This window comes from Microchirus variegatus, assembly GCF_963457635.1.
Source record: "Microchirus variegatus genome assembly, chromosome: 3".
NCBI classification, from domain to species: Eukaryota; Metazoa; Chordata; class Actinopteri; order Pleuronectiformes; family Soleidae; genus Microchirus; species Microchirus variegatus.
The window spans coordinates 37516397-37542770 of NC_139804.1; the positions used below are offsets into that span (position 1 = coordinate 37516397).

General features: G+C 42.1%; 1 protein-coding gene across 1 annotated transcript; it reads right to left on the reverse strand.

Annotated features, from left to right (window-relative positions):
• Positions 1 to 518: 518 nt before the first annotated feature.
• On the reverse strand, positions 519 to 8829 carry LOC310925168 (uncharacterized protein). Its single transcript, XM_083887042.1, has 5 exons — positions 8713 to 8829; positions 5876 to 6059; positions 3774 to 4558; positions 811 to 976; positions 519 to 712 (listed from the first exon to the last, which is right to left on the reverse strand). The coding sequence occupies exons 1-5, from the start codon at positions 8766 to 8768 to the stop codon at positions 593 to 595; spliced, it is 1311 nt and encodes a 436-aa protein (XP_083743168.1). The 5' UTR covers positions 8769 to 8829; the 3' UTR covers positions 519 to 592.
• Positions 8830 to 26374: the final 17545 nt, after the last annotated feature.

The following is a 26374-nucleotide window of genomic DNA, read 5'->3' on the forward strand; positions in this document are numbered from 1 at the left end:
AGGTCTTTCACAACAAACTCGTCACACAATGTCTTTATAGTCAGCACAGCATTGTCTAAACGTTTGTTTTGGTACGTTGAAGTGTTCAGATTTAAGTCCTTCATTGGAGATAAAAGGCCAAGAGTCCAAAGTCTGAAAAACAGCCCCGTACCTTTATCATGCTCAGCGTCTCACATATATAAAATAAGGCGTTCAACTTTCACCCGTCAAACCTGCAACTGTTTACTTTACTTTCACAAAAGAGGGCGTGGCGACCGCGTCATTTCATTCCTCAGCGCAGGTTAAACCGACCTGTGACGTCACAGGAGCTACAGAGAAGACTCGGAGCAGAGGTCGATATCACAAAAAAAAAACTTTAATACGTCAAACAAAATGGAGGGTTGACTAAAGGCCGTGGGGAAGAGGGTGAAGCCCTTAATATAAACACATTCATCATTGTCACATATACCTTCAGCAGACCTCACCACCACCACCTCAGTTTACCCACAGATCAGTGGGACAATAAATTGCATCGATTCATAAGAACATTCACCACGTCTGGTTATTTTTGGCACAACAGACGCACACGGACGTCCACAGGACACTGGTGCCTTCACAGGTTTCCCTGTACGTCAGTGAGCAGAGTGTAGAGGTAAGCGGCGTTGTCCTCTTCGCAAAGGATGGCCACGGTCTCAACGGCATCTGCCACTGATGCACTGGTCTGTATGCAGGCCTGAGGTACAAAGAAAAACGGGCATTATTCCACATTTGCAAAAACCGATTGACTTAATGAACAACATTTGTGCGTAATTCACGGTTCGTCGTCGTAACCTTCTCCAGCAGCTGCACTCGCTCCTCCATGTGCAGGTTGCTTTGCCTCAGCTGACTGACCGTGCTCTCCAGACCGAGCAGCTTCTTCAGGTGGCGTCGCTGCTTCTTCTGCAGCTCCGCCGCCACCGAGTCCAGCTGCTCCCGACTCGACGTGTTCTTATGGTAGCTGGACAATAGGTAATATAAAAAAGTTGATTTAAAAAAAAAAAAAAAAAAAAAGTGTGTTAAACCTGCAGTCCAGCCTGAAACTTCCCCACACCAAAGTCCATAGAGAAAATCAGAAGTTTTGCATGATCGTACACAGGAGTTGTTGGTTCCACTGCTTCCTCCATCACTAAGTTAAACATTTGTCATTTTGTGATTTCTGCCTGTGGAATATTTAGTTTAGTTTAACTTACAAAACAAGGCAGCAGTAAACCAGCAGCTCACAGGTCCCCATGAGTTAAAAACAGTGTTTTTCTCTATGGGCTTTGGTGTGAAACAGATAGCGCTTACGTTTCCAACTGGAAATGTTTGTCATTGTTTGACATTTGATATTGAGATTAAGCTGACGCAGACTTTAGTAAAGGCAAGCCTGTTGTTACCAGGGTGCTTGCAAAGGCCTTGAAAGTCTTAACGGTGTGTTCCAAAACCTTGGAAAGTCTGACATTTTTCGGGAAGTTCACTAGTTTCAAAAGTTTTAAGAAAGATTGTGAATTCCACTGTACGTACATTCATCCATTCATGATTTTATAGTTCGTAGACCGTGCTCTTGTCAGTAAAACATGATTTAATGTGCTGAATTCTTCATACATTAATTCATGCTTTTACTAAAATGATCTTTTGTAAACACAACAGGTAAAATCTCAACAAGAAAGTATGCATGTGTCCACACTGGCAGCACTTATTGTGTGCTCGTCCTCTTGGCCAGAGGACAGACGCCGACTTTGCGTCATGACCTTGTACAACCATAACTAAAAAACCTTGAGCTCTCACTTAAAGTAGTCATATTACACCCTATTTCTACAAGATAACCTAGTTCCCTGGTGTCCTAATGAACATGTCTGTGACATGCTTTGGTCAAAATACCTTAAGCATGAAGCACCACAGCAGTTCAATCACTCTGCTAAAACAGCCCTGTGCAGAACACTCTGTTTTCAGCGCACTGTCTCTTTAAATGCAAATGAGACACTGAGGCTCCGGCAGCTAACATTAGTTAGTTAGCATTTGGAAAAGCCACCAGTTGCCGACATATATAACACGTATCCACTGGACACGTAAATCCTCTGAAGCTGGAAGTTTGTGTAGAACTCTGTGCTGCACTGTGCAGCCAAGAACAGAACACTTCGCAGACTTCCGCTCTTTCGGACACTATTGCCCTCGCCTGCACGCTCGCATTTTTTTTTTTTTAACGGACAAAGCGGAGCGCCGCGAGACAACAATTCCAGGAATGTCTCATTGTGACGTAGCAATGAGAGCGGAAGTCAACATGGCGTGTTTTATCTCCTGTACTTAGACTGAGGAGAACCACAGAAACATGACTGAGTCATGATTTTGCATACAGTTTTTTCTCAAATGCTAAAACACAAAAGTCAATCCTCTAAACCAAATGACCAGTTGTCTAAACACATTTTATTAAAACTAGCCATAATTTTCCAATATCATAAACACATTTCACATGAAGACACAATTCACAAAACACAATCCTCTGTTCTCATAAATCTAAACACATGTTTTCTTGCTAAAAGAACATATTCTCAAATGAAAGTTCATGTGATGCAAAATGCTTGACACAGTCAGCAATAATTGAACACAATGAACACAATGAACACAAATGGTGTCATTTATTACACACAACGACTACAAATTGAAGACACTTGTTGCTAATGCTGTGATCACACCTATAAAAGTGGGCGTTTTTCCCACGGTGCCTAAATAGAGACAATATAGCCTGTGATGTGGATGAGGTGATGTGGCCTGATGCAGCACAGTGACTGTGGTGTGTGTGTGTGTGTGTGTGTGTGTGTGTGTGTGTGTGTGTGTGTGTGTGTGTGTGTGTGTGTGTGTGTGTGTGTGTGTGTGAATGAAGAAAATAAAAAAACGTCACACCCTGATCATGTTTTCAAGAGTACTGTTGTGTGCAATAGATTCTGTTTTTTGCATTGAGTTGTGTTACAGTAGTGAACTTGGAGAATTTTCTGAATTGGCAGTTATGAAACAAAGAACCTTCTCTAAAAATTGGTAAAATTGACCCCAAATATTACTAAATAATGGTAAAATGTACACCAAATACTACCAAATTTAGTGAAATTGACCCCAAAGAGTATCAAATTTAGTAAAAAATTAGTCAAATTGACCTCAAAGATGACCACATTTAGTAAAATTGACCCCAAAAATTACCAAATTTAGTAAAAATTAGTAAAACTGACCCCAAAGATGACCACATTTACTAAAAATGTGTGTGTGGTGTGAATGAAGAAAATAAAAAAACATCACACCCTGATCATGTTTTCAAGAGTACTGTTGTGTGCAATAGATTCTGTTTTTTGCATTGAGTTGTGTTACAGTAGTGTACTTGCAGAATTTTCTGTACTCTTCATATGAAACTCACAACTCTCTGCAGCCTAATCCTCTGCAGAGATCTAAGAAGATCCGTTACTCTAAAGTTTTTTAAAAATATGCATTGGCAGTTATGAAACAAAGAACCATTGTGTTTTAAATTGTTTTGCTGTCGTGTGTAATGATGTGTATAGTGTTTACATTTTTGAAAGCTTCGAGCTGCTCTTTTGGTGTGAAAGTTTGAGTTTTGAAGTGAGAAGGTGTGGTTGTGCTTATGTAGCTTTAGAAAAGGGTATTGTGTTTAGACATTGGAGAACATGGAGGAAACGTTTGTGAAATGTGTTTTCGCATTTGAGAAAAACTGTAATATGTCCCCTTTAAAACAATGTTCCCTGAATATAAAAACACCAGTTCCTGGTTCTCACCAATGCTCCTGCAGCTGGTGATCCTGATGATCCATGCTCTCGTCCTCTGGTTGACCCGCACTTCCCTCTCCGCGGTCTGTGTCGAGCGTCTCCATGTCGACGACCTGGTACACGGATGGAGGTGGAGGTGGAGGCGGCGGCGGCGGCGTGTGTTTGGACACGAGCGGCAGCGTAGACGTAATGGGCCTGGAGCTCAGAGCCGACGTCAGCACCGTCTCCGGTCGGGAGGTGACGCGCGGCGCGGTCTCAGTGGGGAAAACTGGAATGGTCTCAAAGTAGACGGTGATTTGGGTTTTGCGGCCTTCTCGGCCGTCGAAGAACTCCTCCTCCTCCTCCTCCACCTCCTCTTCCTCCTCCACCGTGGAGAAGGCGACGTCCTCGACCGCGAGCGAGGCCACGGTCTCGAGTGTACAGTGAAGGGCGGAGTCCTTCGTGATCGGCCCGCGGGTCCATTTCAAAGTGGCGGCACCGATTCCGTTCATAGGCTCGTCTTGGCCTTGACCAGCAGGGCCTTCAGACATCGCGACCGCCTCCGCGTTCTCCGCGCCGTGACTCAGATCGCCTGCTGTCTGGAACACAGTTAAAGGTAAATTCCCCCTCGTTTCAAACAGGTCCGCGTGAAGACGGGAGTCGCTCAGCTCCACCAGACCGGCGTCAAACGGGTCGACGGTGATCTCGTACAGCTGGAGCGCGTGCGGCGTCCTGTCGTCCGACACCGTCGAGCTTCGATCGCCATCGGCTCTCAGCCTCTTCGACTCCTCGTGCTGATCGGTCCATTTGCGTTTCTGCGATGGAAGCAGAAGTGATTATTTTTCACGCCAGGCTTTTAACTGTATAATGTTCTCGAGAGTCACGACTCATTTCCCTCACATTCCAAAGCTTCAGTGCGTCACGTTGGCGTCTACACGTGACAGATTGCAATGAAGCGACAACAGGATCGGTGTGATACAACGGCAACTGTGACAAGTCTGAACTAAAGGCAAAGAAATGGTCACGATTTTGTCCCAAAAAATGTGAGATTTTGCAAAAAAAGACTCAAATCAAAGATAATGTAGATATCAAGGTGTCATCCTGACACAACAATTCTAAGTTTTAGATGATTATAAACTAACTGAATCATCATTAATCATCATTATATTCAATTACTGCCAACAAACGGCATTTAAATGTAGACTCTTACACTTTAAAAATGAACAGAAATTGTTGAAATGAGAGACAAACGTGGTTAGTTGACATCAAATTCAAGGACTTTCCAGTAACAATTGCCTGAAATTCAAGTACAGAATGTACGACGCAGCTGAAAATGCGACAGTAACTTGTTAGCATCGCTTAAACCAGGGCGTCCACTTTGATTGATTGATTTAAGTGATTGTCCTTGGGCTCTTGGGCAAAGTCAATCTTTGTCATTTGTCTTTTGGTGAGACAGAGATCTTGGAATTGTCATTTCCCAGACATCACTAATCGTCATTTGCTCTCTCTCGTTTTAACTTTACTCGCTCATTGTTCTGCACGGAATCTAACGTTAAAGGTGCCATATGTAAGAATGTGGCCAACAACGGTTACTACATTCAAATTCAAAATACCGAGACTACTGACTACTGAGACTCTACTGACTGCAATGATTGGTAGACGGCGGTAGGTGGCGCCACATGACGCCAAAACATGATTTCAAAACATAAACATGATTTGCAGTCTGCAAAATATTTTTTTTAATGCAAATATTTTGTCTGTACTGTTGTTGTTGGTGAGTTCAGTTTGTTATATGAACATTATTCCTGAGTCTCTGTGACATATTAGGAGGATTTTATGATTTATTACATAATGCACCTTTAAGGGCGGAGACACACACAGTGTACAGTGTCCACAACACCGCTGGTAATTAAGACGTACGTTCTACGCACATCAAGCAATGCAGGGCTTGAAGCAGTAGGTGGCGCTGTAACAAACAAGGGAAAACATTCACCTAAATATCAACTTCAAGCACTTTTCAATGGCACATGTCTATTTTAGGGCGATTCTCAAAAACTGTTCAAGGGCCTTTTCAAATAGCATCTTACAGCTTTGCTATGACTAAATATTCTAAGATGCACCGGAATTTTCACCTCTGCCTTTTGGAAAACCGTGGGCACAGCATCGTCGTCAAGGTAACGGACGCCCCATCGCTCCGTGAAACACGCCGGAGCAAAATGTTCCTGGCAAATGTGCTGATGTGGAGACGGAGTCCAGTTCTCACGGCCCATGTTCCTCAGCCACTGCTGCAGCAGCGCCGGGTCATGGAGAGGGAACCTGAAACACAGGAGTGAGAGGCAGGATCAGGATCAGGATCAGGATCAGGATCAGGATCAGGATCGGGATCGGGATCTTCCTTTTAGAGCCACGGTTCTCAAAGTGTGGTACGTGGACCACCACTGGTACGAGAGCTTCCTCTCGTGGTACTTGGAGGAAAATCGGGAAATACTGTTCTACTGTTTGTGATCGGAGTGGAGCTGAGGGGTTTTGACTGGAATGTGGAGAAAATGGAAAAAAAATCATAATTAATGCTGTGCACGGCGCTAACGGCGTCAACGCTAAAGCATGAAGTGTTTCCACGACGACTGACCGTGACGCGCGTGACGTCATGTTTTACGTGACTCCCGATTGTTAAAATTAGTCTTAATAAAGTGACGCAGTTTTCGTGCCGCGGAACCGGAGTCCAGGCACAGTTTACCAGCTAGCTCTGTTAGCCACGTTAGCTCCTTTAGCGCTGTTAGCGAGCCTACAGTTGAACTGGAGCGGTCTGTTTATTAAAACAAAGAGGCTTTTTCCTCTCTGCGATTGTCTTTTTTTTTCATAGGCGATCTGTAAACACACCTGAACAAAGTACTCACAATGTTTAAAATCGGATTGAATTTGTGATATTTTGGAAAATACGCCACAGGTCAAAGTTCACATGGCTAGTTTTTGTGAACAGAAACAAAAGTAAAAACAGTCTGATTTTGTGACTTGTGCACAAAATACTTTATATCACTATTAAACAATTGGATATAAAATGAACTTTGACTCAACAACACATGAAAAACATTTTTAAAGCCTGAACATGTGACCTATAAACACGCACCCTCAGGATGTCCATATAAGGAGTTGTGTATTATTCCCACGGCAATTTACCACAGGTGCACAGATCTGTGTCTCATGAGCACTAAGGGTTAAATATGTTGAAAATGAGAATAAATATGTAAAAAATTACCATTCCGTCTCATATATTTAGCACTAACTAGGAATAAATCTGCCTCGTATGAAAAGTCTGTAGCTATCACTGCTTGAGAACCACCGCTTTAGATGAATATATTAAAACAAATAAAAAATAATTGGAATAACGCTTCATAGAATATTAATACAGTTGTGTTAAGCTGTAAATCTGAGCGTCAGAACTGATGACGTGTGTAATATTATTCCATTGTTGTATAAAGACTCACAACTATTGTGTGAGGACATTTTCAGGTGATGCCTCATTAAAAGTAAACAAAGCCACAGTCACTGCAGAGATTATCGCTCCTCGGTCTTTTATAAAGTACCTTAAAGAGAAAGGAACTCAACCAGAAGATGACGTTGGTAGAAGTTGAAGAAGTAAAAGTATTACAGAAAAGTGAGGAGTAAGGATTGAGCCACCGGTTCAATTCCTGGCTCTGCTAATGTGTGAATGGGTGAAAACTGTAGCGTAAAAGCAGCTCATCGTGACTAGAAAAGCTCTATGTAAATAAATACAGACCATAATACCAACTCTTATTTAACGAGCAACAAAGACAGTTAGAGGAAATGTAGTGGAGTGAAAGTTGAAATAGAAATATAATTCACAAAGTAAAGTAGAGATACGTGCATTTTGACATCAACACTGTCGCTGCTTCATATTTTCTTGAATCCATTTAATTCCTGCTGATGAGATTACAACAAAAACCCTGTGATATTAATTATTATTTATTGTTTTGAGGACGTCATCATTTTAATCAGCAAAACCAATAAATCGACAGAATAATAAATCATGAAGAACAATTCTCTGTTGATGAATCAAGTGATTCACGTGTTTGTTTTCTTGATTAATTGATCGAGTTGTTTAGTTAATGAACTTTTGATTGTGTTTACCTCAAAATCTGTTTTAATTCTTTAAAAAAATCATTTTTTTGTTATATGGAGCAACGAAAGCAGAACGTTTTCACATTTAAGAAACTGCAAAATCACAGAGCTTGCTTAAATTAGGGATTAAGAATTAGGGATAATTAAACATTATTAAACTAGCGATTATTTTCAGAACAGATTAATCTGTTGATTAAATTGATTAATCGTTAGGTCCAAATTTTTTTTTTTTTTCATGTAGGTCAATCAACATTGATTCTGATTTGGTTTGAATGATTTCTTTAAAACCAGGAAATATTAACGTTTAAGAAGCTGAAAAAAGTGAAATCTCAAACCAAATCTATAATTAAAAAAATAGCTAATGAATAATTTATTAATTGATAAATCGAGTTTCAGCCCGAGTTTAAATTATTTTGAAAAACAAAGACACAAATGAACAGATTATGAAAATAGTTAGTGATTAATTTAGTAATTGATTAATCATTGCAGCATCATATTGAAACACTGAGCAGACTTGAGTTTCTGTTTGTCAAGAAAAACAACAACAATAACAATGAAATCATATCGATTCAGCTTCAGAATAACTTTGGCTACATTTAAAAAAAACATATATAAAATAAACAAATAAATGTGGTGTTACATTAATGTACCTCAACTTCCGCTGTGTTGTTTTTTTTTTTATCACTCTGTGATTTAATCACGATTCAAGGCGACGTCACGTGACCTCACCAAGAACACGTTGACTTTTCTTTCTGTGTCACTTTATCTCGCGTCAATAAACAACAACAACAACAACAACGAGACAAACAAGTTTGGTCCCGTCACTTACTTGTAGAGTCCAGTATCGTCTCCTTCACAGCGGAAAACACAACAGTCTCTCGTCATCTCTGTCTCCGTCTGAGTCCGTGAAGGAGAAACTCGTGTCTCTGTTGTCAACCTGCTGCGCCTGGATGACGTCACCGATCAGCTGTTCTCAGCCGTGACGTCATGTAAACTGCGACCAGGAAGTGAGGACTTTTCAAAGGACAATGCAACAAAGACACTTTAAATACTAATTTAAGTGAACTAAATTAAAATACTCTTATTTAACACAATTAAAATAAGTTTCAAGAGTCTAATACTTATAAATAATAATAATATTATAATAATAAATAATAAAATAATAAATAATAGTAACAATTAACCCTTACACAGACGGGAGTAAATCAAAATCTTACATAGACAAGTGTTTATATGCTAAGTCTAAGTTAAAGAATTATATATACTTATGGTGTATATAATATAATATAATATATTAGCTGTATTTGTACCATCAGGGTTTGATTGTCAGTGTTTGTTTATTATTGCTCCCCTTGTTGACTATAATCATCACGATGGCTGTGATTTCTTTCATATTCCAGGTAATAATAATAATAATAATAATAATAATAATAATAATAATAATAATAATAATAATAATAATGACGTATTTTTGACGTGTTTTTTTTTCTCTTTCAACATGACTTGAACTGAGGACAGACACCTGTTCCCCCTGTAGAGGGCAGCATTGCCTCTCTCGCTGTGGTACAAACTGCAGGAAACCTTTGCCGAGGAAGGCAAAGATAGTCGAACCCAGATCGATGGATGGCCAGCATGATGGTCCAATACCGCCACAACCCATTGGTGTGGATGTCAGCGGTACTGCAGACACAAGTGACACAATCTATAATGATTTCAACGATAATTGTATTCAGTCAGTCATTCATTCATTATTTTATTTATTAATTTCTTCATTCATAATTTTTTTTATTAATTATTGTTTTTATTCATTTAGATATGCATTAATTTTTTTATTTTATTAATTTGTTTATTTTGGGATTTATTAATTTCGTTATTCATTTATTTATGTATTCATTATTTTATTTATTTATTATTATTTTTAAATAGATTTGTCATTTTTTTGTCCCCCCATAGAAAAATATACTCGTAAACTAAATGTTTTCTGTCATCTACAAACTGCACACCTTGTTGTTCTGAACAAAAGTATATTGTAACTGTGTTTTATCTAATTCTCGTTGATTCATTAATTTAAAAAAACAAACAAAAAAAACCATATAGAATCCATCTTTTCAAATTTCCATCATTTCAATAAACAAAGGGTCTGCTGTCGTTTCCCGTCGCACCACTGGGTGTCAGTGTTGCACCATTTCGTTTGTAGAAAACAATGGAAGTGTTTTCTTTGTCCTTTATCCTGTGAACAACATCATCACCTGAGCTTATTTAAAGACCAGTGTTTGAATCTGCACAAAAACACTAAATCTTTTTTATTATCGTGCCTCGAGCGACGCCCCCGAAGAGTCGTTTCTCTGCACGAAACCTTGAAAAAACGACTCGTTCGAACGCAGTAAATGTGCGATTGATTCCTGGTATTTTCCAGTGTCTGCGTCCAGCGTTTGGCCCCCGAGCTCCAATGGAACTGCAGCTGCTCGAGGACACGACCGTGACGTCACATGACGGGAATCTGGCAGAACCAGTTTGTGAAAAACCTCGCTTTCATAAAACAGTGTGAAAGGAAGCCTTCAAACCTCCAAACTAAAAGAAACAGAGTGTGTGTTTTATTCGATTCGGGTGAAATGACTTGATTTGATTGAGCACAGATGGATTTTTGAAGTGCCTGTACCTGGTTAGTATTAAAGCCGTAGTACGTAACCTTTCTAGATTTTTCTTTTTCAAGTTTGTGTTGTCGTCGATGTTTTTATTCTGCCTCTGTTTGCTCTTTGGAAACATAAACAACGTCGTTTGCTGCATTTTTTTCGTCTGAAATCAGGCTGAAAACTGTCGATAATGGCATCGAAATTAGCAACTTCTTACATTTTAAATTTTCGACAAAAGGTTGATTATAAAGCTCACGAGATATGTTTAGTATGTTTACAAATTTGCACTAACTTACGAGATTGAAAGAACGAAATTTTGATATTTTTTAGTGCTGGGCACGTTAACAGCGTCAACGTTAACGCACGACGCGTTTCCATGACAACTGACCGGAAAAAGACGCGCGCAACGTCATGTTTACGTGACTCCGGATTGTTAAAATGAGTCTTTAATGTACCGCTAAACTCTAAACTCTTTTTTCGTTCCGCTCCAGTCTGACTGTAGGCGCGCTAACGGCGCTAAACGAGCTAATGAAGCTAACGGAGCTAACTGGTAAACGGTGACTGGACTTCGGTGTCGCGGCACGTAAACATGCCCATCTTTAGCATGCGTTAGCCTTATATTTTTAGTCTGAAAGAAAAAACACAGAATATTATTACATAAAAGGCATAAAATCAGACTTTAATTTCTTGTTAATGTTTTTAATTCTGCCTCTGTTTGTTCTCCAGCAACAGAAAACAGCCTCTGTCAAGCAAAACTATCAGATCTGTTGAGTATAATCCACAACATTTTCACAGAAAATTCATTGTCTCTCACCTGTTTGGGGACAAACAGACCCGGAGCAAAGATTACAGACAATAAAAGGGACAGTTCCACTTTCCACTCGCTGTCTGTGGGATTTTCCACATTTCTGCCACAAGCACGGTTTGTTTTACGACCCTGTGACATTCGTGTGGCGTTATGATGTATGTGCGTATATAAAAAGAGGAAGTTCTCTCTCTCCGTCTGTGACAGTTGAACGAAGACGTCCTCTTTAACGCAACGTTTCACTCTGACACTCGGAGCAACTGAGGTCATTTATCACGTAAACCGTTGTTTCTCAGGGAAGTTCACTGTGCGGTTAAATATACACAAGGGCAAACGTTACAGTCGCAGGGATTTGATCCCACGTAAGCAAACAATTACATTTTTATTTATAATTAGACCGATTGGAATTCCTGAAAAAAATAATATATATACATATATATATATATATATAAAAATATGTATATATATATATATATATATATAAATATATATATAAATGATTCCTTAATCGGTCCCATAGAGGATATTCCTTCTCTGCATTTAACCAATCTTCTACTAGAATTAGGGGGGTATGACTACTCAGCGTGGGTGACTTGCTCAGCGGTAACCCAGCCCTTTTCTGACCTGGTATGGAATTGAACCGGCAACCATCCGGTCCCATTATTGAGGTGCTAAACATTGGATGAAAATTGGCCATTTTTTTATTATAAATTGCGGTAAATTCACAAAAGTGGTGCAAAATGGCTCAGTAGTGCCCCCCAAAGGCGAAAACCGGAAGTACAGAGCCGGAAAATAAGTTGCACCGAATTCCAACCAAACGTGGAAACGTGTCACAGCCCAAGACGAACAAAAAAAGTCCACTGCGACCATGGCTTCAACTCAACAGCACGTCGGCCATTTTGAATTACGCCGGCAATTTGCGCGTTTCGGAAATGAACAAACTTGTCTGAGTGCGACAATTGTGCCAGCAACAACACAAACAACGTGTTAACTTGTAGTAGACGCATCAAAGATGACGAGTTATCGAATGGTTCAAAAGGTCAAAAGATCTGCTCAAAGAAACACTGGTCTGCAAGCCATGACCTCCCAACAGGAAGTTGACTATCCAAAACAGGAAGTGAACTGTCAACTTTGCTGTGACATTAAATCGATGATTTTCTCTATGGACTTTGGTGCAGGCAGACAGCTGTTAACAAAGTTGAGTTTCTCAGCAGAAATGGTCGCCTGACGGTGAGAAAAAGTGTCAAATTCATTCTTAAGATGTGTTCGATTAAGGTAGAGTCGCTCTCACTAAGTGAGGTTTTTGTTAAAGGGGCTAAAATCTGTATTTTTCATTTGTCTGGCTCTAAATTGGGTAGCGTTCCTCGCTGAAATCAATGTTAATAATATACGATATATTGCTCTGAAACATTAAGGGATTAAGGGAAAACTTAAATCACACATCTGGTTGAACACATTCTCATTCTCAAAGTCTGGGTCGGGACCCACAGATGGGTCACAGGAGAGTTTTTTGGGGTCCCCAAACACATTTGCTGCATTTCCCCCAACTTTTTATTCAAGATTTATGTGTAAATGTTTTAAATAACATGCATGAAATGAAGTTGATATCAGGTATATGTGTTCATGTTGTGATTTATATTCTGATTTGGGTCATGATTATTTAAAAAGTGAGTTCCTGTATGGTACGATTTGGGAAACGCAGCCTCATACAATCACCAACTGAAACTAAATGTGTTCTGAAATCATTCTTGAGCGAGAGATCAGACAAAACACGATATTAACACGTGCTTAATTTATGAAGAAATGATCTAATTGTGTGGCAGAGTTGTCGCAGTGTTTGGATATTGATGTTTCCCAGGTGTCCCCTTGTGTTGTATTATTACTTAAGAGCCTTAATCTTATTTCCGTACATTTCCATGACAGCAGCAGTTTAACTCTTTTTCTTTCTCTGTAGATGAGGCGTGTGCCAGATGCTCTCTCTTTTCTCTCTCTCTCTGCGGGAGGACGAGCCTCATATTCAAATCACAATCACAGCAGCTGGACGTTGTTTAGGTCCGAGGAAAAGGAGTGAGCTGGGACTAAAGACGTAGTGGGGGTGGTGGGATGGGTGTGTGTGTGTGTGTGTGTGTGTGTGTTCTTGTACTTGCGGCATACTGAGGACCAGTGAGGGTTTTTAACCAACAAAGAGAGGTCATTTTTACGAAGTGAGGACATTTTGGCCGGTCCTCACTTTGTTTTCATTGAAATCACTTCCTTAGGTTGTTAAATTTGTCAAAAAAAAAAAAAAAATCTAATTTTGGACGATGTTTTTGTCAAATTTTGGGTCAATTTTTTTTTTCAAATTTTGGACGACATAGTATATTATGAGTTTTTTGTCAAATTTTGGACGACATTTTTTTTGTCAAAGTTTGGACCAAATTTTTTTTTGTCAAATTTTGGACCAAAATGTTTTTGTCAAAGATTTGTTCAAATTTTGCACGACATTGTATAGTATGACGTTTTTGTCAAATTTAGGACCAAAAATTTGGACCAAAAAATTTGGGTCAAATAATTTTTTTCAAATTTTGAACGACATACTATAGTATGATGGTTTTGTCAAATTTAGGACCAAAAATTTGGACCAAAAAATTTGGGTCAAATTATTTTTTTCAAATTTTGAACGACATACTATAGTATGATGGTTTTGTCAAATTTTGGACCAAATTTTTTTTGTCAAATTTTGGACCAAATTTGTTTTGTCAAATTTTGGACCAAATTTTTTTTGTCAAATTTTGGACCAAATTTTTTTTGTCAAAGATTTGTTCAAATTTTGCACGACATTGTATAGTATGACGTTTTTGTCAAATTTAGGACCAAAAATTTGAAAAAAAAAATTTGGTCAAATTTTTTTTTTTAAATTTTGAACGACATACTATAGTATGATGGTTTTGTCAAATTTTGGACCAAAAGAAAAAAAAAAAAAATTCCAGCCCTTTCTGCTCTGGGGCTCCACCTGCAGACACTTTATGGTACTGCAACCAGTAGTTCTTTGTAGATGTCGATCGTGAAGTAGATATTTGTAATTGTGTTGATTTATAAAGTGGAAATGCTGGTCCTCAGTATGCAGCAAGTACAAGAATGTGTGTGTGTGTGTGTGAATAATCTGGCACACGTCTAAGAACAGAGAGACCCCCGAGGATCTGGGTGTTTTGTGCAGCTCTGGGGGTTTGTCAGCTCTTTCATGGCTGCTGCTCTGGGTGTGAAGGCACAGACGTGAGGCTGGAGGAACAGCAGGTCGTCTGCCCACAGGCAGCCGTGACGCGGCAGACGCAGAACGCGTGCACGTCGTCGCCGTCGGACCGGAGTTTTATCGGTCTTTGTTGATTATTCTGGATTCTGCCTGTGTCCACTGCTCACGTGTGATTTTATACAGCTTCAAATCAACTCACAAAAAGAAAATGCTTTTATAAAAAAAAAAAAAAAAAAAAAACCCTGATCATGAAAATCAGGCCGTCTGGATTTGTTTAGATTCTGGAATTAGGCAACACTTTTTGAATTGAGCAAACAAAAATGAACAATTTCATCATGCAAAAATTATTGTATTTTATTTGTTTGAAAATACACTTTGCGCAGACTCTTTTGCGTATACGCACCCGTACGTAACTACGTGCATATGCGTATATGCCTGAGCTACGGAGTGTTACATAGTGAGGTTATGTAGCAGGGTTACATAGTGGCGTTACGTAGTGGCGCTAGTGGCTTGACGTAGTGTGTTACGTAGCGGTGCCAGTGGCTTGACGTAGTAGCTTTACGTAGTAGCTTTACGTAGTACGTTACGTAGTAGCGCTAGTGGCTTGACGTAGTGGTTTGACGTAGTGCGTTACGTAGTGCGCTACGTAGTGCGTTACGTAGTGGTGCTAGTGGCTTGACGTAGTGGCTTGACGTAATGTGTTACGTAGTGCGTTAGGTAGTGGCGCTAGTGGCTTGACGTAGTGGCTTGACGTAATGTGTTACGTAGTGCGTTAGGTAGTGGCGCTAGTGGCTTGACGTAGTGGCATTACGTAGTGCGTTACGTAGTGGCGCTAGTGGCGCTAGTGGCTTGACGTAGTGGCTTGACGTAATGTGTTACGTAGTGCGTTACGTAGTGGCACTAGTGGCTTGACGTAGTGTATTACATAGTGCATTACGTAGTGCTTAGCGTAGTGCGTTACGTAGTGACTTGACGTAGTGGTTTGACGTAGTTTGTTACGTAGTGGCGCTAGTGGCTTGACGTAGTGGCTTGACGTAGTGGCTTGACGTAGTGCGTTACGTAGTGGCGCTAGTGGCTTGACGTAGTGGCGTTACGTAGTGCGTTACGTAGTGCGTTACGTAGTGGCGCTAGTGGCTTGACGTAGTGGCTTGACGTAGTGTGTTACGTAGTGGCGCTAGTGGCTTGACGTAGTGGCTTGACGTAGTGTGTTACGTAGTGGCGCTAGTGGCTTGACGTAGTGGCTTGACGTAGTGTGTTACGTAGTGGCGCTAGTGGCTTGACGTAGTGTGTTACGTAGTGGCGCTAGTGGCTTGACGTAGTGGCTTGACATAGTGCGTTACGTAGTGGCGCTAGTGGCTTGACGTAGTGGCTTGACGTAGTGTCGTTACGTAGCGGCGTTAACGTAGCGGCGTGGCGTTTACACTCCCTCACCTGCTCTTTGCATTGTGGGTTTTTGTTTGCGATTCTGACCATGGTTCGGGCTTATGAAGCTGCCTGCTGATTGGCTACTGAGTTTTGGAGCGACAGCTAAATGGACCTGAAGTAGTCACAGGCTTGGAGTCGCTGTCCGTCTGGAACTAGTTCTCCCCGTCGGAGTCAAGAGTCTAACGTTCAGAATCTCACAAACGTTAGCAACTTACAAGTGTCTTGTTTGGAACAAAATGTTGAATTTCTAAGAATTCCAATGAGTGTCCAATAAAGGGTTAACAGAGCCCCGACATACACACATGATGTAAAGAAAAAGCATATATTCAAACTGGAACTTGGAGCAGAACTTTCAAACATGGGCGTCGATGAAACGCCATCAGGTTTTCGTCACCGCGTGAGCAGCTGTTACACTTCATCTGACGGCAGCGATTTACATGCAAAACCCAAGCTGCAGGGCGTTTATCAGAGTGAGGATCCTGATTTGCCTCCATAAATCAACACAAACGTACGACTCTGGCACAGATGGGAGGTTTCCCCCTCCTCTTCCCCGTCAGCTCCCGCGCTCGTCGACGTCGTCGTCGTCGTCTCCGTTCCCCGCGGCCAAGGTAGCGTCGAGGCGTCAGCGCGCGGAGAGTTCAGCGAGGTCAACAAGTGGGTGTGGAATGTAAGCGTTTCCCACGGCGGAGTTGCTCGACAGGCAAAGCCCTGAGAAAGCATGTGTCAGGACAGTGTGTGAGTTAATTCAAACACTGTGTGGAGCAGGACAACAGGCAGAGGAAGTTCTCAGATTACTGAAAAGTTATTTAAGCTTTAGAACACGGGGAAATATATGCTGCTTACTTTTCCATGACTATGATACACAGAGGCTATAAGAATACATCTGCAATATAGTCAGCACACTGAGCAAAAGTTTGATTTTGGAACCGTGCACAAAGAGCAAGTTGGGTGCACGTGGACAGTGCATGTTCGAAATGAACTTCCGCCCCACCAGTAGGTGGCGTATAAGCCCCGCTCACTAAGCAGGAAAAAACAGAAGAAGTAGTCGCCAAAGATGGTTATCCTAGCCTCGAACCGGCCAACGCCCCGACTCCGCAACAGACGTGTCCGAGGTAGCTTTAGCATCGTTCTCTTCTTCCTTGGTAGGAATGCGTCCTTTTCCCTGTGTCCAGACTTGTACTGACACCCGATGTTGACGTCAGGTACTACACAGGACCCTGACGCGCGGGTATACCAGGGGCCGCGATATGCGTATACAGTACAGATTTTCAACACTGGACACTGGACACTCTCAATTGAACGTAGCTGTAAGAGTGGACGGTTGTTTGGGGGTCGTACCTATGTTCCCCGGGTCCTATGTTCCCCGTTTTTCCTAAAAAAGGTCCACTTTTATGTGACAGGGGAACATAGGACCCTTTTTTTGAAAAAGGGTAGGGTTAGGATTAGGGTTAGAGAAAGGGTCCTATGTTCCCCGGTACCACATACAAAGCGGGGAACATAGGACCCGGGGAACATAGGTACGGTCCCAAAAATAGTGATCCGAGCCTCGAACCGACTCCCCAACAGACGTGTCCGAGGTAGCTTTAGCATCGTTCTCTTCTTCCTTGGTAGGAATGCGTCCTATTCCCTGTGTCCAGACTTGTACCGCCACCCGATGTTGACGTCAGGTACTACACAGGACCCTGAAGCGCGGGTATACCAGGGGCCGCGATATGCGTATACAGTACAGAATTTCAACACTGGATACTGGACACTCTCAATTGAACGTAGCTGTGAGAGTGGACGGTTGTTTGGGGGTCGTACCTATGTTCCCCGGGTCCTATGTTCCCCGGGTTTTTACCAAAAAAGGTCCACTTTGTATGTGACAGGGGAACATAGGACCCGGGGAACATAGATACGGTCCCGTTGTTTGTCTCCACACTGCAGGGGAAATAAACTGTTGTGAGAACTGACAGAGGAGATTTCTGTGGCGGAAACAGGGAAAAAACATGACCGACCACACACACACACACACACACACACACACACACACTGTGAACTGTACCCCACTGAGGCCAGAGACAGATCCCCATGTGAACCAGTGTGTGTTTCCTGTGTGCCTCTCACGGCAGAGCGGATCTACCACAACACTGTCAGAACACATCATCTGCTTCCACACTCTGACTCTCCCTGGTGTCGCCGTGGACAGTAAACCGTCTACAGGCCTGTTGCTTTAGTCCTGCAGCTGGTTGAGGCCGTGCAGGTCCACCACACATGGAGGAGAGCTTAATCTGCGGGGAGAATTGTGACGAGTATTGTGCATTGTTGTACGGTGGCGTTTGGTAGAATGGACAAAAAAAAGTTTTCATGAAAAGCCTTCTCTGTCGTAGCTGCAGCTTGAACGGTGTGAAGCTCTGAAGCTGCAGCTTCTGTTTTCCTATGAGAATAATAGTAACATCAGAACCTCATGACCTCAGTGTAAAGAACCCCATAATAACCGATAATGTCTTCTTTCTACCAAGCGCAGTGAAAAAAGAAACATACAGCCTCGTTTTAACCACAGCCAACGACGGAATGTTTTCACGTCAATTTTGCTGCGTTTCCATAATGTTACAGTACGGTTTGGAATGATTAAGGCACGGGAGAATGGACGTAGTAGCGCGACATAGTGAGGTGACGTAGTGGTGTTAGTGGCTTGACGTAGTGGTTTTACGTAGTAATGTGTCTTAGTAGACTGACGTAGTGGTGCGATGTAGTGGCGCGACATAGTGGTGTACCACGTAGTAGCGTTATGTCATGTGATGTAGTGGCGTTACATAGCGGCGCTACGTAGTAGTGTGTCTTAGTAGAGTGATATAATAGCGTTGCGTAGTGGCATCATGTAGTGGCTTTACATCATCACGTAGTGGCGTGACGTAGTAGCGTGATGTAGTAGCATGACGTAGTAGTGTGACGTAATAGCGTAACAATGTCATGTGATGTAGTGGCTTTATGTAGCGTGATGTATCGGCGTGATGTAGTGGCGTTACATAGCAGTGTTACGTAGTAGCGTGTCTTAGTAGAGTGATGTAATAGCGTTACTAGTGGCGTTATGTAGTGTGACGTAGCGGCATTACATAGTCACGTAGTGGTATGACATAGTAGCGTTATGTAGTAGCGTGACATGGTAGCGTTATATCATGTGATGCAGTGGTGTTATGTAGCGTGACATAGTGGCGTTACGTAGTGGCGTAACGTAGTGGCGTAACGTAGTGGCGTAACGTAGTGGCGTTACGTAGTGGCGTTACGTAGTGGCGTTACGTAGTGGCGTTACGTAGTGGCGTTACATAGTAGTGTTACGTAGTAGCGTGATGTAATAGCGTTATTATGTCATGTGATGTAGTGGCTTTATGTAGCGTGATGTAGCGGAGTGACGTAGTGGCGTTACATAGCGGTGTTACGTAGTAGCGTGTCTTAATAGAGTGATGTAATAGCGTTACTAGTGGCGTTATGTAATGTGACGTAGCGGTGTTAAGTAGCGGCGTGTCTTAGCAGAGTGATGTAACAGCGTTACGTAGTGGCGTTACGTAGTGGCGTTACGTAGTGGCGTTACGTGGTGGCATTACGTAGTGGCGTTAAGTAGTGGCGTTACGTAGTGGCGTTAAGTAGTGGCGTTACGTAGTGGCATGACATAGTGGCGTGACGTAGTGTCGTTACATAACGGTGTTACGTAGTAGCGTGTTTTAGCAGAGTGATGTCACAGCGCTACATAGAGGCGTTACGTAGCGGCGTTACGTAGCGGCGTTACGTAGTGGCGTTACGTAGCGGCGTGTCTTAGCAGAGTGATGTAACAGCGCTACATAGAGGCGTTACGTAGCGGCGTGCCTTTGTACTGGTGCGACGTAACAGACAACAATGGAGGACGTTCAGCAGCTTGTGACGTATTTCCCTCTGCACCAAAGAATAGAACGGTTGGAGCTGGTTATTTTCGTACTATTCCGGATAGAAATACAAAAAACCCCGTAGCGTACTGAAGCATCTTCTACCCCCGATTTTATTTTTTTATAAATAGAAACTCCTGTGACGCCACAAAAGCACAAACCTCGACAGCGTGGCTGTTTAAAATGTGCCGCGTCATGACTCTATAACATCCTCCCGTGGTGATGATGCGGTGAACCACCGTCAGCTGAGAGCGAGAGTGTTTCTCGCTCGTCACCTGCTTTTTCAAAAGGTGAATGAATGTTGAAGCCGAGCACATGTGAGACGCCAACGGTTGCCAGGGGTCAGAGCAGGAATGCCATGGCAACAGTGCCTCACACACACACACACACACACACACACACACACACATTGCTGAGCTGTCGCCAGGCTTCACACAGCGTCGAGGGTTACGACCCGTCTGCTTTGCCACTTTCTACGACGCAGCAGATTTAAGTGTCACTAACTTCAGTCTAGCGTCCACTGAGGGTTTTCTGCTTCCTGTGGGACAAAGATCATTGGAGAGGATTAGGCAGCTGTTGTGTGGCGAGTATTTGAAGCCTGTTTTATTATTATTTCTCTTTTCTCTGCAGGAGTGATACATGTACAGTAAAGGGAAACCTATGGCGAGCTGTCGTCCACCTGCACACATTAAAGGCCAGACAAAGGTCAAATAAGGTTCATTTATATTTGATTTTAAGGCTTTTTAAAGTATTTTTTTTTTCCAAAATAACCACAGAAACCACAAATGTTGTCTAGACTTTTTATGATATGAAAGAAAATAGCATAATCCTTACATTTGAGAGGCTGGAACAGCTGTTCTTCACCTGCAGGCATTAAAGCCCTGACAATGGTGAAAAAAGGTTCATTTCTATATGATTTTTAGTGATATTTTAGAAAAATAAAAGTGCCTAATTAGCATATTTATGTACTGAATTTGCATGCGTGTGTGTTTTTTAAGTGTTTTTTCAACAATTACCACAGAAGCCACAAGTGTTTTATGATACGAAAGAAAATACCTTACATTTGAGAAGCTTGGCTCTGGGATTAAAACTCTGAAGACAGATGAAGTTACACAGAGTCCGTATTTAGACTCAATGATTTATACACAAACATTTCAGTGGAAACAGAAATAAATTAGAGTGTGTTTATTTTTCCCCACAAACATTTCTGAAGTGAAATAAACACGTAGAAGACGTTTCCAAGTAGCCGTTTTAAACAATGACCCCACTGCTAGTTCAAATAAGGCGATTTAAAGCTGCAGCGCGTCATTTTTTGTTGACGTTATTATGTGTTTTCACTCAAACTCTGAACCGTTCGTCTCACTTCACGACCTCGGTGTTGCTGTTGCCAAAACGAATCACTTCCTGTGTGCAGCAAGAGAACGGACCGAGATTTAAACACCTCCATATTCTGTAAATTTTCATGTCCAGTTCAGTAGAGCTACAGATTTAGCGACACTGTTAATTAGTATTTAAGCACTAGCGAGAAAACCACCTCCACTACACTAGGTGGCGACATCCCTCCTTCCAGCTCTGTCAGTGTTAACTGGTTTTCCATTTAGCGGGTGGCTAGTTGTTAGCATTCGAGTGATATTTAGTGTCTTTTGGTTACTTTTCATTGACAGTTGGTGTCAAAACAATCTCCAAACACAAGACAATGAATGACAGCGCAAGAGAGAGTTGGGAATATGATGTCATTGTTTTGCTAAAGTATCGGATTCGCCGTCTACGGCATTTAAAAACGTCCTAAAACGCTGTCTCCCTGTGGGCAGGCCCTTAGAATTAGGCCAATTAACGCAATCAATAGTGGACAGCAGGGAATTGGGTGCTTTGTTCGGGATTCAAACTGGCAACCTTGCAGTTGAAGGTCAAGTCTCCTCTTCCACTAAGGCCCTGAGGTGACATGCGATCCACCACCACATTAGCTTCCTTAGCGTTTGAATCACAGTTGTCCACGTTATTATCCACAATTTTTCTAATTAAAATCTGTTTGTTTTTGATAATAATAGAAATATTTTGCATCATAAATGTGTTTTTTTTTTAATTATTATTGTGAAGTACACAGTATACGGAATATTGTTTTATACTTACTGAATACTTTGTTCTTTTTCCAATTTTGACTCCCTAGATCAGGGGTCTGCAACCTGCGGCTCTAGAGCCACATGTGGCTCCTCAAGCCTTCTGTTGTGGCCCCTTTGTAGTAACTTTGAATAAAAGCAGTTTATTTTTATTTCATATCCATTCTCTTCTTTCAAAGTGAACACAATCTTATTTAGAAATCAAGCTGATATTGAAATTGTTTTAGTAATTTGTGCATCACATCATAATGTCCTGTCCATCTTTGGATCCATATATTTACTGCATCTGTTCTGTACTCCGAATACTGCATTATCTATTCCAACGTGAGTTACTTTTAATTTCCACAAACAATGGAATTCTGTGTTTTATTCCAAAGTATTTTTTTTCCCTCCACTTTATAAAATGCTGGCTATAAACCGCAATGAAATGTCAACGGTTTTGTTTGTGTAGTTCTTAACGCAACAAACTCATTCTTATAATATATCTGTATAAAAAAAAAACCTATATGTGATATAATCTTAATTTTATGGGTCAAATGGGTTTTGCGGCTCCAGATTAATTTTATATGGATGGAGAGGGGACAAAAATGGCTCTTTTCATAGTAAAGTTTGCAGACCCCTGCCCTGGATGCTAAGTTTGACATCCTGCTCCCTAAACACTCAAATAAATAAATAAATGTTCTTTTTTTTCTTTCTTTTTTTTGAAAAGAACTTCCTTTGAACCCAAACTGTGCAATAACTCCGCTAATATAATTCCAAGTGCTTGAAAAGCTTGAATGAATACAGAGTCATTGTTCGCAGTCTTGGGAACTGGACTCCTGTGGGACCAGGATCAGAGCCTGTGGGTTTTAAACCTGCATGTGGTTCTCATTGCAGCAGCAGCAGAGGAGGAGGAGGAGGAGGAGGAGGAGGAGGAGGAGGAGGAGGAGAAGGAGGAGGAGGAGGAGGAGTGAGCGATCACGAGTACGTACTGGTGCTTTAACTGGCCTCGTCGTCGCACGTGAGCCGATGAAAACCACATGTTCGTCCTGCGCGATTGTGTCTGCGAGCTCGTAAAGACGTGGATCTGGCAGAAGAAGCCGCTGCAGAAACCTCTGTGCGTGGTTAAAAAAAAAAAGTTGTGTTTTTTTTCTTTTCTTTTTTTTTTCCACTCCTTTAGCTGATGCAACGTAGTACAACTTCCACATGGAGAGAGTTTTCCCTGACTCAGGAGTTCTGGGAGACTGATTTATGTCCCAGTGCTGCTGCTGAAATGAAACCAAAGGAGAGAGACTTTGTTTTTGTGTTATTATTTTTTTTTTGTGAGTTTAATTCAAGCAGCAAACGCATAAGAATGGAATGTATTTAATGTAAACTGAGTCAGGGTTTTATGGAAAGATTTATTTATGAGAGGAGAGGCACCAAACTGTTTTCAAGGGGACAGTAAACATTAAATAAGCAAACAAGAATAATTTCATTAAATTATAAATAAATCGTATCAATCATATTGCATTAGAGTGATTAATTTACTGAAGAAATTGTTTACCGACATTATAGGCTATCAAATGTAGAAGTAGAAGCTCATTTTCCCCATGTTTACAACCAGTAGTGTCGCCCCCTGGTGGCGATTCAGTATATTCTCACCTCTTTGGCACCAGCGGGAAGATAAAAGAGAGTTTTTGGTTCACATAAGGTGAATTTACTCTTCAGACTTACTGTTATACATCTGGTTTACGTTTCTTAAAGTATTTTTCAGTTTTCTTTTATCAATGACTCATCTTTTCTGACAACGAGCTGCTCTCTCTCTCCAAACTATTTTTTTCTTGCGGGTGTCAGGTGACGGGCAGAAAACATGACAAAACTCTCCTCCGTAGGTGGCGCTGCATCTCCCTACAGTATAAGCTAGTGTGTTCTATTAAGCCCAATTTATACTCCTGCGTAAAGTGCTCTACGTCGGTTACGCAGAGTCCTCTGCGTAACCGACGTAGAACCTGTCAAAGAGTCTCTGCGTCGTCTCCGACTGCACAAAATATTTTTTAAGTGTCCGTCACTCCGTCAAGGGACAACGGAGACGGCAAGAGCTGTGATTGGTCCTCAGGACAGGCCGAGCTAAGCTGCTCTGTGTCGGCTCACAGTGAGCACCGAGCGTCCACAGAGGCGGAGCTGATCACCGCCAACAACGTCGCTGCCAAACTATAAATACATCATATCTTAACACACACAGCACATGTTTAGACTCTAAATGGACAATTTCTCGCCTCAAATTATCTTAAAACTGCGTGCCGGGACACAGAAAAGTGAGAAACGGCCACTGTTTCAACAACAACAGTCTTTCTCCCTCGGACGCCATTGCTCACTGTAGCCTGAAGCACAACAACCTTGCGTATCGACCCCTACTGATCGGGCGGGAAATTGCATCGCGTATCCGTCACCGCGACGGAGAATCGAGGGATCTCCGTGGTTACGTGGTCGGATAGCGCATTACGTAGTCATAGAAGTATAATGTGACCTTAGTCTGACTAAGTCTCGCTCTATTTTATTTGACTACTGTGTTTACATGATGTTAAGAAAACCAAAATATAGTCTTAGTCAGACCAAAGCCCCGCCCCCACATTAGATTGGCCACGTTTCAGTGCTGGTCTGGTCTTTCTGACAATTGTGGGTGTCTTCCAAGTATTTTTTCATGATTTCAAATCATAAGTATTAAACATGTTTCGTGATTTACAACTTAACAGCGATTGGGGGCGTGAGCAGAACCAATAAGAATCGAGTCGACCGGGAAACGGAGGTTTACATACTTTTGTTTTGAAGATTAACTTAATGTACAAGACACTTTGATTCTCAGCCGTGACTTCATTGGGGTAAACTCTCTGCGGAACACATGATAACATAATGATAATCGGAAGAAATTGATTCTCCTGACAGACTAAGGGAAAACAAATCCACATGATTTCAGGTTTAAGTGTTTTTGTTGTTCTCCTTCACCATTGCATGACATGAACTCCACTGACTTCTTCTTCTTCTTTGGTGTGTTGTAACAGCAGATAAACCAGGACACTGATCACAGACAGACGTGATGATCCTGAGCTTCAGCCTCCATAGCTCTGCAGATTAACCCACACAGACGGCTAGCTCGGCCGCAGTGACGGCTAGCTCAGCCTTAGTGGCGGCTAGCTCGACCGCAGTGGCAGCTAGCTCGACCGCAGTGACGGCTAGCTCGGCCTCAGTGGCGGCTAGCTCGACCGCAGTGACGGCTAGCTCGACCGCAGTGACGGCTAGCTCAGCCTCAGTGGCGGCTAGCTCGACCGCAGTGACGGATCTAGCTCGACCGCAGTGACGGCTAGCTCGGCCGCAGTGACGGCTAGCTCGGCCGCAGTGACGGCTAGCTCGACCGCAGTGACGGCTAGCTCAGCCTCAGTGGCGGCTAGCTTGACCGCAGTGGTGGCTAGCTTGACGGCATTGGCAGCTAGCTTGACCGCAGTGGCGGCTATCTTGACCGCAGTGGCAGCTAGCTTGACCGCAGTGATGACTAGCTTGACCGCATTGGCAGCTAGCTTGACCGCAGTGGCAGCTAGCTTGACCACAGTGGCAGCTAGCTTGACCACAGTGATGGGTAGCTTGACCGCAGTGTTTATTTGCCTGGCTTAGGCCTAGAGCTATTCTTCATTTCATGATTATTTCAGTCAAAGGGAGCCTCATTTTTAAAAGTATATTCCCATCAGTTCCGTACAAACCTATCCTTCTATGTCAGGCCACCTGGATCAATACAGGAATCTCAGCAGTGACTCAGTGTTTTTTTCTTTTCTTGGCGTCACTGTGTCAGTTGCTATTTCTGAACCTCGGTCCGTTTCAGGAGAATGTGACGAGTCAGAAAGAACGTGTGAAGCTGTGGACGTGACCTGTGAACTCACGAGAGAACAGCTCACTACGTTCTACCATATCCTGAGTCTTTGGTCGGCTTCTCCTTTTTCGGGGTCGCCACGGCAGATTGTCTGCCTTCATCTTGTGCCCTGTTCCTTCTGTCAATGTCGAACCATTTTCAGCTACGACTGTGTGCAGCAGATGCAGCAGGATGAGGGTAAAAAAGAGGCAGCACCTGTCACTGCTGAGAGGTCATGACCCAGAGACCACCAAGAACTGCAGACACGAGACGTAGTACAAGTGCATCTCTGTGCCTCTGAAATGATCTTAATTCATTTGTTTTTACAGGGACAATGTGTAAGAAATTATCATTAATTGACATTAATAAAATATATCAAAACTTTAATTTTAATACAATTTTACACACTGCAAAATCTCAGTACAGAATTCTACTTTTCCCACACGTCCTTGGCTGTGAACACGGATTGTAATTTCATAAATCAAGGAAATAGGGTACATACTGTACATACATCATTCTGGGTC